Source organism: Babylonia areolata, chromosome 6, assembly GCF_041734735.1.
Source record: "Babylonia areolata isolate BAREFJ2019XMU chromosome 6, ASM4173473v1, whole genome shotgun sequence".
NCBI lineage: Eukaryota > Metazoa > Mollusca > Gastropoda > Neogastropoda > Buccinidae > Babylonia > Babylonia areolata.
Window position 1 is genome coordinate 312,601 of NC_134881.1, and position 15,000 is coordinate 327,600.

The 15,000-nt window shown below is 44.9% G+C and overlaps 1 protein-coding gene across 1 annotated transcript in view; it reads left to right on the forward strand.

Moving 5' to 3' along the window:
- LOC143283195 (androglobin-like) overlaps nucleotides 1-15,000 on the forward strand; it is a 200,635-nt gene that overhangs the window by 36,044 nt on the left and 149,591 nt on the right. The window contains exons 9-10 of the mRNA XM_076589370.1: nucleotides 8,315-8,417; nucleotides 14,423-14,609. Of these exons, the coding sequence (XP_076445485.1) occupies nucleotides 8,315-8,417; nucleotides 14,423-14,609 (290 nt within the window). The remainder of the gene's footprint in view (nucleotides 1-8,314; nucleotides 8,418-14,422; nucleotides 14,610-15,000) is intronic.

The following is a 15,000-nucleotide window of genomic DNA, read 5'->3' on the forward strand; positions in this document are numbered from 1 at the left end:
AGGGAACAGAACACAAACACCACTCAAGACGGTCAACAGATGTTCATTTCGTTCTGTGACTGCTGCTAGAGGTTTTCGTAGGCACGTTTGCAGTACGACAGCACCGCATGTTGCTTCACTCCTCACGTGAGCGTGCTTAAACACCTCTGTTATTTGCAGTGCACGTGCACTCAGTGAAACAAGCGTCATTGAACACAGGCGCCTCCAGACGTTAAATTCTGTTTATATACAAAAAGTTAATAAACTAACAAAACTAATGATTTTATCAACATTTTGAGCATTTTGATATATTGTCCCCAGTGCCCTGTGAAAAACAGTCTCCCCTCTCAGTCCATCACGCTCATCGGTATGGAGAGCAGAGGAATTGAGACTGTAGTGGATGTTTTCCCCTGTGCCCTGTGAAAAACTGTCTCCCCCCTCAGCCCATCACGCTCATCAGTATGGAGAGCAGAGGAATTGAGACTGTAGTGGATGTTTTCCCCTGTGCCCTGTGAAAAACTGTCTCCCCCCTCAGTCCATCACGCTCATCAGTATGGAGAGCAGAGGAATTGAGACTGTAGTGGATGTTTTCTGTCGCTCTGCAGCCCACCACCAAGCTGATGACCTTGCACGATACAGGCCATTAAGGGTATCAGAAACATCAAATAAGATTGATGGTCAAGCTACTCCATCACACTTACTGGACTCCAGGCACACCCAAATGGGCAACGTCATCGCCATCAGTGGTCGGCATCAAGACACCAGAATGACTGTGGGCATGTTTGATACACCGTCCGTTGGCTCAAAGTCTTAGTGGACACAGATTGTGGACTTCATCAAGGATGAGAATATGGATGTGTTATTTTTAACAGAGACGTGGCTGAAAACTAGTGGCGATGAAGGCAAATGTGCTGACTTAGTTCCGCCAGGCTACAAGCTGAGGTCCTTCCCTCAGTTCTGCCAGGCTACAAGCTGAGGTCCTTCCCTCGTGCAACACGGGGTGGGGGACTTGCTGTCCTCTACCGTGACCATCTCCATGTCACCGTCACCTCCACCTTCCCCTTCACTGTCACCTCTTGTGACCTGATTCAGTTCACACTGACAGCACCCCAACATGTCACCTTCACTGTCACCTCTTGTGACCTGATTCAGTTCACACTGACAGCACCCCAACATGTCACCTTCACTGTCACTTCCTGTGACCTGGTTCAGTTCACACTGACAGCACCCCAACATGTCCCCTTCACTGTCACTTCCTGTGATCTGGTTCAGTTCACACTGACACACCCCAGCATGTCCCCTTCACTGTCACCTCTTGTGACCTGGTTCAGTTCACACTGACAGCACCCCAACATGTCCCCTTCACTGTCACTTCCTGTGACCTGGTTCAGTTCACACTGACACACCCCAACATGTCCCCTTCACTGTCACTTCCTGTGACCTGGTTCAGGGACAGGGACTCCTTCAAGGCTGACGTCCAGGACATGCTGGATGACCTTGGACCCGACCTCTCCGCCCAACAGCTGGATGACGGCCTGCACAGACTGCTGGACAGACATGCTCCAGCTACAGAGAAGCGTGTGCCTTCAGGCCACACGTCCCCGTGGCACACAGCTATTAGCGACATCCTGCGTGACGCCAAGAAAGAGTGCCGTCGTGCTGAGAGGACGTGGCGCAAGAGTGATCTGACAGTGGACAGTGAGATCTTTTTAATAGCAAAACAGTCAGTCACTGATATTGTTCAGAATGCCAAAGAAGAGTACTGGAGCTCAAGATCGAAGCCAGTACATCTGTCAAAAAATTATTCTTAACCAGTGACCGTCTCTTTGACAGTAGCAGAGACTCTACCTTGCTAACTGACATTCCTTCTGACGACCTCTCTGATGCTTTCGCTCCTTTTTCACTACCAAGATACAGACAATTAGAGATGAGCTCGAAACATTTAGCCAGTCTGTACCCGATCCTCTCATTGCTGACAAACCCCACTCTTCCTCGTCTTTCAGCAGTTTTCGTCCTGTCACAGAGGAAGGAGTTAAGCAAGTCATTATAAAATCTAGCCGCAAAACATGTGCACCTGACCCAGTCCCCACATCCCTTTTAGTTGAATGTGTTGATGTGCTCCTCCCGGCCTTGACCTCTATCATCAACAACTCTCTTCAGTCAGGCACTTTCTCAGATCTGTACAAAAAAGCCCTTGTAATACCATTGCTCAAGAACCTGACTCTCGAAGTAAACACCCTCAAAACTATCGTCCTGTCAGCAATCTCTTTTCTTTCCAAGTTCACAGAAAAGATTGTCCTCCTCCAGCTCTCTGAATATCTGCATCACAAAAACCTGTTTCCTGTCTTACAGTCTGCCTACCGCCCTTCCCACAGCACTGAAACAGCTCTGCTCAAAGTTATGAACGACGTTCTGCTGTCTGTAGATACTGGTAGACTTTCTGTCCTCACCCTCGTAGATCTCTCAGCGGCATTCGATACAATCGATCACAGCATCCTCGTTAATCGTCTTTCTTATTCATTTGGCATTTCTGACACAACACTGAAATGGTTTTCATCGTACCTGTCCAATAGAACCCAGACTGTCGTTACTAACAAACACTGTTCTCAACCTTCTCTTCTGGAATTCGGAGTCCCCCAGGGATCAGTTTTGGGACCCGTGCTCATCATTTTGTACACAAAGCCACTTGGTACCACCACAGCTCAGCACAACGTCCAAAGCCAATCTTATGCCGATGACACACAATTATATGACTCATGTGCACCTGACCAGATCAATAACACCATTGACAACATTCAAAAATGCATCACTGACATCAAGCATTGAATGACAGCAAATAAACTCAAACAAAATGATGACAAGACTGAAGTCCTCCTGATTCACTCACAGAACAAACCATTACCTGACTCTGCTCCCTCCTCTATGTCTGTTGGTAACACAAACATTCAGTTCTCATCAGCTGCAAGAAACCTAGGGGTAACTTTTTCTGACACTCTGTCCATGGAAAAACATGTGTCCAACATCTGTCGCTCTGCTTACCATGAACTCAGGAAAATCAGTAGCATTCGCCATCTTCTCACTTATGATGCAACCAAAACTCTCGTCTGTTCTCTCGTTCTGTCTAAATTTGATTACTGTAACTTCTTACTCTCTGCCATTCCTCAGTACCTCCTAGACAAACTTCAAAGGTTCAAAATTCAGCAGCACGACTGATCTTCAGAGTCAGAAAACACGAACACGTACAGCCACTCCAACAACTTCACTGGCTCCCAGTCTCTGCAAGAATACAACGTAAAACATCCACTCTTTGCTTCAACTCTCTCACAGATCCCTACTTTCCTGTCTTTCTGATCTCCTTCATGTCTATACCCCTGCCAGACAACTCCGCTCTTCTTCAGACAATAGAACCTTTACTGTTCCTCGAATCAAAACAAAGACTTATGGCAAGCGATCTTTTTCTCACTTTTCGACAACTGTTTGGAACCAGCTTCCACTCATAAACTCGTCACTCTGAAACCCCCTCACAGTTTATAACTGCCCTGAAGACACACTTGTTCAGACAGTCATACAATGTTGTAGGAAATGAAATAGAGGTGGGTGCTTGTGTGTGTGGAAGGGGGAGAGGGGGCGGAGGGGGGAGGACGAGGGGGGAGAGGAGGTGGCGGGTGTTTGCACGCCCACAAGCGCGAGCTTGTGTCTGTGTGTTGCGTATGTGTGTGTGTGTGTGTGTGTGTGTGTGAACATTTGCTTCATCTTTCTAGTTTTGATCTGTGTGTGTTGTGTGCGGTGTTTCTTCAGAGAAATGCTTTGCAGGAACTGTTTTATCATGTAATGTCGTAGTCAGTTTGCATTATTGGATTGTTGACCTGTGTTCGTGTGTGTGTGTGCCTGTAGGTGCGTGTATGTGTGCGTGTATCTTGGTCATCCACTGCATCCGTGCTCATCCTCCAGTCGTCTCGACTTAGTCTTGCCACTGGAAATTGGTGGACCCGGACGAGATAGTGAGGTCGACGTTGCGCAACTCCTCTTCACTTTAAACAAACTCATCGCGCAAGTCATCAGTCATCCAAAATGACCTTTCATCCTTCATCATTTCATCACCCCCAAGTCCTGTGGCGACAGGCGAGCGACGAAACGACAGGTGTGGGTACACTGGCAGTCGCAGCCGCAGAACTGCACGCAGGCGGCTCAGGACATAGGGTCGTTCTTCGTCGACAGGAGCAGCGATGGAGCTCGGCAGCCGTCTGAGCGTCTGAGCAGCCCTCTTTAGGAATGCACTGCTCACCTCCCTGGCATGAGGAAGGGGCTAGAAAAGGTGCCCTAAAAAATTGCCTGCTCCATATCACCCTGGCCAGCATACCGCGGCTGGCGGGGACCCTACATCAGCGGTCGAAACAAAAAGAAAGAAAAGAAAAAAACAAGGATCGTTCCGCTCACCATTGGTGCTTGGAACATAAGGACTCTCCTGGACAGAGATAACGCGGACAGACCCCAAAAGAGAACGGCACTTGTTGCATCCGAACTCGCCAGATACAACATTGACATCGCAACCTTGAGTGAGACTCGGCTTGCAGGCGAAGGCGAGCTCTGTGAACAGGGATCTGGTTACACCTTCTTCTGGAGTGGACGAGGAAGCGAAGAGCGACGTGAGGCTGGCGTTGGTTTTGCAGTAAAAACAGCTCATGTCAGCAAGCTAGCTGAAATCCCAAAGGGAGTCAACGATAGGCTTATGACCATGAAACTCCCACTGGCATCTGGCCAGAAGCACCTCACCAGTGTCAGTGCCTACGCCCCAACCATGACTAACCCGGATGAAGTGAAGGTGAAGTTCTACGAGGACCTTCACTCTGTCATTGCTGCTATCCCTAAAGCAGACAAGCTCATCATTCTTGGGGACATCAATGCTAGAGTTGGCTCTGACTACATCTCCTGGGATGGAGTGATTGGAAAGCACAGTGTGGGCCACTGCAACCCAAATGGATTGCTTTTGCTTCAGACCTGTGCAGAGCACGAACTGCTGATAACCAACACAGTTTTCTGCCTCCCTACCCGTAACAGGACGTCATGGATGCACCCTCGCTCAAAGCATTGGCATCTCATCGATTATGTCATCATCAGGAAAAGGGATAGGCAAGATGTACGTGTAACAAAGACCATGTGCGGCGCCGAGTGTTGGACAGACCATCGCCTTGTAGTCTCGAAGCTGAATATTCGAATCCAGCCCAAGAGACGCCCCCAAGGCCAGAAGGCTCCAAAACGGCTCAACATCGCTAAGCTGAAAAACATCACCATCAAACAGTCCTTTGTGGAGCTGCTGGAAGATCGTCTGGAATCCGCCTCTCTGGACAACCAGAATGTGGAGTCTGACTGGAGGACCCTGCGAGAGCTGATCTATAGTACAGCTTCAGAGACCCTGGGACCCATGACCAGAAAGCACAAAGACTGGTTTGATGAAAACTGTGATGAAATCAAGCAGCTTCTGGATGAGAAACGCCGTCTGACAAAGCTGATGAGATCCAGGGATATGCTGACAGGCACGATATGAAGAGGTTCTATGATGCCTTAAAAGAAGTCTACGGCCACACATCTTCAGGATCATCCCCCCTCCTCAGTGCAGATGGGAATACCTTGATCACCGAGAAGGAGAAAATTCTCGAACGCTGGGCTGAGCACTTCAACAGTGTCTTAAATCGCCCTTCCTCCATAAATGATGAAGCCATAGACCGTCTCCCACAAGTCCCCATCAACGAAGCACTGGACGATCCGCCAACACCTCTTGAGACCCAGAAAGCAATCCGTCTGCTATCCAGTGGCAAAGCACCTGGCTCAGACTCCATACCAGCAGAGGTCTACAAGGATGGAGGCACTGTGCTGACTGAGAAGCTCCATCAGCTGTACTCACTCATGTGGAAAGAAGAGACGATCCCCCAGGATTTCAAAGATGCATCTATCATTCAATTGTACAAGCGAAAGGGGAACCAGCAAGCCTGTGATAACCATCGGGGCATTTCCTTGCTCTCCATCGCAGGCAAGATACTTGCCAGGATCCTACTAAACTGCCTCACAGCACACCTTGACCAAGGTCATTTGCCTGAGAGCCAATGTGGATTCCGGAAAGAGCGCGGAACCACTGACATGGTGTTTGCTGCAAGGCAGCTGCAAGAGAAATGTCAGGAGCAAAATGCTGATCTGTTCTCCACCTATGTCGACCTCACTAAGGCTTTCGACACCGTGAGTAGAGAGGGACTGTGGAAGATAATGGCCAAGTACGGATGCCCTCGGAAATTTATTTCCTTGGTCAGCCAATTCCATGAAGGCATGCAGGCTCGAGTCCAGGACAAAGGCGAAACATCTGCTCCTTTTGCTGTCACAAATGGTGTCAAGCAAGGCTGCGTCCTGGCTCCAACGCTGTTCAGCCTCATGTTCTCTGCAATGCTTACTGATGCCTTCAGAGATGGCGATGTTGGAATCGGCCTAAAGTACCGAACAGATGGCAAGTTGTTTAACCTCAGAAGGCTTCAAGCAAAAACGAAGGTCATGACAGACATCATCAGAGACTTTTTGTTTGCTGATGATTGTGCCGTCAACGCTGGATCTGAAGCTGACATGCAACTCAGCGTCGACAAGTTTGCCACTGCCAGCAGGAACTTCGGCCTTACCATCAGCACGAGGAAAACTGAAGTTCTCCATCAGCCAGCCCCAGGGAAACCCTAAGTTGAGCCCATCACAGTCAACGGTCAGAGACTCAGTGCGGTGGATCATGGAGCGGTTCACATACCTTGGCAGCACACTGTCACGAAATGCGACCATGGACGATGAAGTGAACGTCAGGATTGCAAGAGCAAGCGCAACGTTTGGTAGACTCAGTGCAAATGTCTGGAACAGAAGAGGCATTAGTCTTGAGACCAAGCTAAAGGTCTACAGAGCAGTAGTTCTCCCCACACTACTGTACGCCTGCGAAACTTGGACAGTGTACCAACGACATGCCAAGAAGCTGAACCACTTCCACACAACATGCACACATCAAGTGGCAAGACAGGACCTCAGACACAGAGGTGCTCGCAAAAGCCACCCTTCCCAGCATCTTCACCATCCTGATGCAGTCCCAGCTTCGCTGGGCTGGACACGTGGCGCGCATGCCAGACCATCGGCTGCCCAAAAGGCTCTTCTATGGCAAGCTGCAACAAGGGAAGAGATCACACGGAGGTCAGAAGAAGCGCTTCAGAGATACTCTGAAAGTCTCCCTGAAAGCGTTTGATATCAACCCTGACTCCTGGGAGGAATCTGCAGTGGACCGTGACAAATGGCGCGCTGCTGTGCACAAAGGCGCCAAGTTGTGCGAGGCCAACAGGACTGCTGCAGCTGTTCAGAAGAGGCAGGCCAGAAAGTCACGGGCAAACAAGCTCCCTGACAATGGTATGCCTGTCTTTGTCTGCCCCAACTGTCAGCGAACATTTCTTGCGCAGATTGGACTATTCAGCCATCTAATTCACAGATAGATTCATGAGCATCCTCCCCCCCACCCCACCACCACCCTCCCCCCATCCCCCAGCTGGATGACAACGATGGTCATTATCGATCTCGATGGACACACACCACCACCACCACCACCACCATGTGTGCGTGCGTGTGTGCGTGCGTACGTACGAGCGTGTGTGTGTGTGTGTGTGTGTGTGTGTGTGTGTGTGTGTTTTATATGTATGTATGTATGTGTATATGTACCTACGTATATATGTATGCGCATACGTGCTTTTGTTCTTCTTTGAATTTCAATTGTCTACTTTTTTGTTGTTATCGTTATTTCGTTTTTATCTTCTTTTTTTTATACCTGTTACATTTCTTGATTTAATCAACTGGCATGATCTCTTTTAATTGTTCTCTCTTACCTATGTTTCAAATTATATGCATATGTTTATGTGGGGATATTTGAGTGAATGTTTTTAGTGCTATTGTAAAGCGCATAGAGCTTCAATAATATACACTATAGCAAGAAGTCTTAATTAATAAATAAATAAATACTATCATTCATACGATGGTTCCCTGCGGACTGCCGACGTCTGGAACTGTGACGGACGAACCCGGGTGTGGCCGTGTATAGAGGAATCGAAACGAGCGGCGTGGGAGTAATGCCACTGAAACGGTGCAGATGATGGGGCAGCAACCCCCCCCCCCAAAAAAAAAACAAAAACAAAACAAAAACCCAAAAAGACAAAAAACCAACAAAAAAACCCATACGCATGTGCATATGTGTGTGCGAGCGTGTATACGTGTGTGTATGCATGCGAGCGTGCCTGTGTGCCTGTGTGTGTGTGTGTGTGTGTGTGTGTGTGTGCAGTAATGGATGAGACCCCCAAGAACATCCAAAGTGTGGAGATGAGCTCACCGTTCGTCAGCTACAACGTCACTCCCGTCAGTTCTGTGCCCCTGCACATCAGCACGTGAGTCGTGGCGGATGATTTGTGCTGTTTGGGAGACATGCATTGCACCAACCGTGGATAGAACACAGCAGGCATGCATTGTATTGTTTTGTATTGTATTGTATTGTATTGTATTGTATTGTATTGCTCTTGTTGTCACAACAGATTTATCTGTGTGAAATTCGGGCTGCTCTCCCCAGGGAGAGCGCGTCGCTACAACGATAGCGCCACCATTAAAAAAAAATACCTGCATTTTTTTTTTGGTTGACTATTCTACAGAATTTTGCCGTGGACAACACTTTTATTGCCGTGGTTTCTTTTACGTGTGTTGAGTACATGCTGCACATGGGACCTGGGTTTATCGTCTCATCCAAATGACTTGCGTCCAGATCACCATTCAAGTCTAGTGGAGGGAGAGAACATATTAGCGAGTGTGGGATTGGAACCAGCACGCTCAGATTCTCTCACTTCTTAGCAGAGTGTGGGATTGGAACCAGCACGCTCAGATTCTCTCACTTCCTAGCAGATTAGAAAGAAAGAAAGAAGCAAGTACCGCATGAAACGTGAGAAGATTAAGGGGAAGCTTAAGGAAAATCTGGACGATATAACGTACTACACTGTCTATTCTTTTTAAAACGTGAGAAGATTAAGGGGAAACTTCATGAAAATCTGGACGATATAACGTACTACACTGTCTATTCTTTTTAAAAAGTAAGAAGATTAAGGGGAAGCTTCATGAAAATCTGGACGATATAACGTACTACACTGTCTATTCTTTTTAAAAAGTAAGAAGATTAAGGGGAAGCTTCATGAAAATCTGGACGATATAACGTACTACACTGTCTATTCTTTTTAAAAAGTAAGAAGATTAAGGGGAAGCTTCATGAAAATCTGGACGATATAACGTACTACACTGTCTATTCTTTTTAAAAAGTAAGAAGATTAAGGGGAAGCTTCATGAAAATCTGGACGATATAACGTACTACACTGTCTATTCTTTTTAAAACGTGAGAAGATTAAGGGGAAGCTTAATGAAAATCTGGACGATATAACGTACTACACTGTCTATTCTTTTTAAAACGTGAGAAGATTAAGGGGAAGCTTAATGAAAATCTGGACGATATAACGTACTACACTGTCTATTCTTTTTAAAAAGTAAGAAGATTAAGGGGAAGCTTAATGAAAATCTGGACGATATAACGTACTACACTGTCTATTCTTTTTAAAACGTGAGAAGATTAAGGGGAAGCTTAATGAAAATCTGGACGATATAACGTACTACACTGTCTGTTCTTTTTAAAACGTGAGAAGATTAAGGGGAAGCTTAATGAAAATCTGGACGATATAACGTACTACACTGTCTATTCTTTTTAAAACGTGAGAAGATTAAGGGGAAGCTTAATGAAAATCTGGACGATATAACGTACTACACTGTCTATTCTTTTTAAAACGTGAGAAGATTAAGGGGAAGCTTCATGAAAATCTGGACGATATAACGTACTACACTGTCTGTTCTTTTTAAAACGTAAGAAGATTAAGGGGAAGCTTAATGAAAATCTGGACGATATAACGTACTACACTGTCTATTCTTTTTAAAAAGTAAGAAGATTAAGGGGAAGCTTAATGAAAATCTGGACGATATAACGTACTACACTGTCTATTCTTTTTAAAACGTGAGAAGATTAAGGGGAAGCTTAAGGAAAATCTGGACGATATAACGTACTACACTGTCTATTCTTTTTAAAACGTAAGAAGATTAAGGGGAAGCTTAAGGAAAATCTGGACGATATAACGTACTACACTGTCTGTTCTTTTTAAAACGTGAGAAGATTAAGGGGAAGCTTAAGGAAAATCTGGACGATATAACGTACTACACTGTCTGTTCTTTTTAAAACGTGAGAAGATTAAGGGGAAGCTTCATGAAAATCTGGACGATATAACGTACTACACTGTCTATTCTTTTTAAAGAGTAAGAAGATTAAGGGGAAGCTTAAGGAAAATCTGGACGATATAACGTACTACACTGTCTATTCTTTTTAAAACGTGAGAAGATTGAGGGGAAGCTTCATGAAAATCTGGACGATATAACGTACTACACTGTCTATTCTTTTTAAAACGTGAGAAGATTAAGGGGAAGCTTAAGGAAAATCTGGACGATATAACGTACTACACTGTCTGTTCTTTTTAAAACGTGAGAAGATTAAGGGGAAGCTTCATGAAAATCTGGACGATATAACGTACTACACTGTCTATTCTTTTTAAAACGTGAGAAGATTAAGGGGAAGCTTCATGAAAATCTGGACGATATAACGTACTACACTGTCTATTCTTTTTAAAACGTGAGAAGATTAAGGGGAAGCTTCATGAAAATCTGGACGATATAACGTACTACACTGTCTATTCTTTTTAAAAAGTAAGAAGATTAAGGGGAAGCTTAAGGAAAATCTGGACGATATAACGTACTACACTGTCTGTTCTTTTTAAAACGTGAGAAGATTAAGGGGAAGCTTAAGGAAAATCTGGACGATATAACGTACTACACTGTCTATTCTTTTTAAAACGTGAGAAGATTAAGGGGAAGCTTAATGAAAATCTGGACGATATAACGTACTACACTGTCTATTCTTTTTAAAAAGTAAGAAGATTAAGGGGAAGCTTAAGGAAAATCTGGACGATATAACGTACTACACTGTCTGTTCTTTTTAAAACGTGAGAAGATTAAGGGGAAGCTTAAGGAAAATCTGGACGATATAACGTACTACACTGTCTATTCTTTTTAAAACGTGAGAAGATTAAGGGGAAGCTTCATGAAAATCTGGACGATATAACGTACTACACTGTCTATTCTTTTTAAAACGTAAGAAGATTAAGGGGAAACTTAATGAAAATCTGGACGATATAACGTACTACACTGTCTATTCTTTTTAAAACGTAAGAAGATTAAGGGGAAACTTAATGAAAATCTGGACGATATAACGTACTACACTGTCTGTTCTTTTTAAAACGTGAGAAGATTAAGGGGAAACTTAAGGAAAATCTGGACGATATGTGACCAAGCGCGCTATGCTTGCTCCAACACTATTCACGCACAAGCCAGAGCAGACGACGTTTTCTCTCCTAACCCTTGCACAGAATATGTGACGTCACTCTGCTTACATCATTTTGTCCTGGCCAGACCACCTGCTGACTGCTAGACCAGTGTCGCGTCGCGATACGTCATTGGCTGAGAGCAAACTTGTGTTTCTGTTCCACAGTATTTAATTAATAGCTCTTTTGTCGGATCAGTAAACTACTAGTACTATATACTGGCAGAATCGTCTTAATTCCATCTTTAAATCTATTCCATTTATGTTCGCCTACGTTAAACTGATCTAACGCAGTTTGTAATTTTCAGTGATGAGCTCGTTAAAACTGACCCTGTTCAGGTGACTTAAATTAAGATTATAAATTTATTTTAAATAACCAACACTTCATTTTATACTCATTATAAAGTAGGTGTTGAGCTCTTTCTTTTGCAACTTATCCGACGTAAATCGGTTCAGGAATCATTTAGAAATCTATCACTGAACACCTTTAAACAAACACAATTGTCATCGGATTCTCCGTGATTAGTGACGATCTGCTTGCAAGCACACGTGACGCACTTTGCGGTCCGCTAAACTTGCATAAATTGGCACAGTGAATGATGAGTGGTCATTTCATACCTGGTCAGTCATCTGACCAGAGCCTGCTCTCTCTCTCTTGCTGTGTCGCGGGCAGTGTGTCGTGTGTGTCCCCACAACAGCTGACACCTCGCTACGTATCGCTGTAAGTACTAGTGTGTAGAATGTGTTGATTTGTAAATTGTATTATTCGACACAGTACTTGTGTTCATATAAGTACGTTCAGTTATTGCTATGTTCAGTTTATTCTTTGTTCAGTTATTGCTTTGACATGTTAGTCACAGCTCGACTATGATTGATCTAGAAAATTGCCATGTCGTCATATGCTCGTAGCAGTATTCCATTTGATTCTTAACGTCACAGTCAGTGACGTCTCTCGACACAGATAGTTTGTTCCAGAATGTTCTAGTGAGTGCGTAAAGTTCATTCACCACTTAATGGTTAAGCCATGGTGGTTCTTCACTTACTATCTGGTCTATCAGTTTGCCAATATTATATCTAATCCACTGATTCATTTGAGTCACTTTGACACAGTATAAGCTTTATCTAATCTATACTGTCAGTGTACTTTCACCAAGTCAGCATCACTTCAATCACTTTAATTGAGCTATTTAAATGTATTAGAAATGTCATTTGATGTCAGCGTTTGGTCTTCACACATATGCATTATGTTGTTGCGTATCCCAAACCCGAGTGATAGTCTTTCCATGTAGTATGTATACATGTGCTTTACTGTTCACTTGTGTTGACATCTTGTACTAATGACATTTGTTTATGTCATTCCAGGCACTGTCTTCTTCTCATTGTCTTCTCTTAGACTAGTTCTCTTCTAGTCTTCTTCTCTTTTTCTTCTTCTTCTTAGTTCTTCTCCTAGTTGTCTTCTTCTCTTAGGTCTTCTCTTTTTATGTAAATAAAACAATAGAAAACCCATTTGTGACTGGCCTCTATATGTTCCTGGCCTGTGCATGGGATCTTGTCTACCCTTTCATTCAATTAATCATATTTAGTTAAGTCTTTTGTGCTGTACCCTTCAGTAACCACTCGGTACACGGCTACAGATATAACGTACTACACTGTCTATTCTTGTTAAAAAGTAAGAAGATTAAGGGGAAGCTTAAGGAAAATCTGGACGACATAACGTACTACACTGTCTATTCTTTTTAAAACGTAAGAAGATTAAGGGGAAGCTTAATGAAAATCTGGACGATATAACGTACTACACTGTCTATTCTTGTTAAAGAGTAAGAAGATTAAGGGGAAGCTTAATGAAAATCTGGACGATATAACGTACTACACTGTCTATTCTTTTTAAAACGTGAGAAGATTAAGGGGAAACTTAAGGAAAATCTGGACGATACAGCAGTATCAGAAAACGTGTATTTCTTGTGTTGTATTAAAATGCGTTTTGGTACAACATAGTTTTCAGAGTGAAATTCGGGCTGCTCTTTTGTTTTTCTTTCAAGACGGTTTGTTTTTTGTTTTTAAAATTTTGCCAAGGACAACACTTTTTTTACGTGCGCTAATTGCACGCTGCACGCAGGACCTTGGTTTATCGTCTCATCCGAATAACTAGCGTCCAGACCACCACTCGAGGCCTAGTGGAGGGGGTGGGGGGTGGGGTGCTGGTGATTATGGGATTCGAACTAGTGCGCTCAGATTCTCCCGCTTCCTAGGCGGACGCGTGATCACTTGGCCGGCACTCCACCTTTGAGGGTCTCCAGGAGGGGAAGACCATCCTGGCCAGCTGGGGATTCGGCCCTTTGCCCTCAGATTCTCTCCTGTCCCCCCACCCCCCACCCCCCTCCGACCTCACCTTTCCATCCCGCTTGAAGGCTAAAGTTCAATGCTCACACTTGTCAGTGAATATGTTGCAGTGTGTCAGTTTCAGATACCGGACCTTCGCATAGACGCAACCCGCTGGTCAGGACTTTAAGGCCTGTTGCGCGCACGCGCATGCACACACACACACACACACACACACACACACACACACACACACACATAGATATAAATTGAAGGCAAGTATGAAACGGACATTACCCACTCCCTACCCATTACCGCAGTGCACAATTACTTTGCGCATAACCAGAAAGAAATTAATGGGCGTGAACCGCAGTTATTGAGCACGACATGTGTAAGCCTAGGTAATAGTATTATTGCAGTTTGGTGTTAGTGTGGCAGGTGGATAGATAGGTGGTGTCTGTTCTCACACATCACCGTAACAAGTACAACTGTGTTGGATAGATAGGTGGGGTCTGTTCTCACACATCACCGTAACAAGTACAACTGTGTTGGATAGATAGGTGGTGTCTGTTCTCACACATCACCGTAATAAGTACAACTGTGTTGGTGACAATCCTGCAGGTCCCGAAAGTTCAGTTACCTGGAGCGAGGTGCTGTGCTCAAACAGAGCATGAACAAGTTTGACGAGGCCGATGAGCTGGCGGCAGACCGGGAGTCTGTCCAGGTGGAAATCAAGGTCCCCAGCACACCTGTGGACGGGGCCGAGGGGGAGGGCCTATCCATCTGTGAAGGATCAGAAGTTCAAGAGGCAAGTTACTTGGGGCAGAGGGGGGTTGGGGGGGGGGGGGGGTGATGGGTCGGGAGGGGTTAGGTGTGTGTGTGTGGAAGGGGGGTGAGGGGGGCAAGGGGGGTTACAGGGTGTCCCACGTGCAGGACGGACGCCAGGGGATCTGTCAGAAAAAGTAAGACCTTCTGGAAATTCTGCGCTGTAGATACCAAATAAAGAAAGTTAAAAAAAACAACAAAAAAACAACAACAACAAAAAAACACCACCATCAACCAACGACTGTGGAGTGTGAAATAAGACTGGCGTTTGATTGGAAGTGTCCAACGTTTCAGACCTTAGGTCTATCTTCAGGGACTGTGTTAGTTGCGCTGTAGACACATTTCCACTTTTCTGTAGACACGTTTCCACTTTT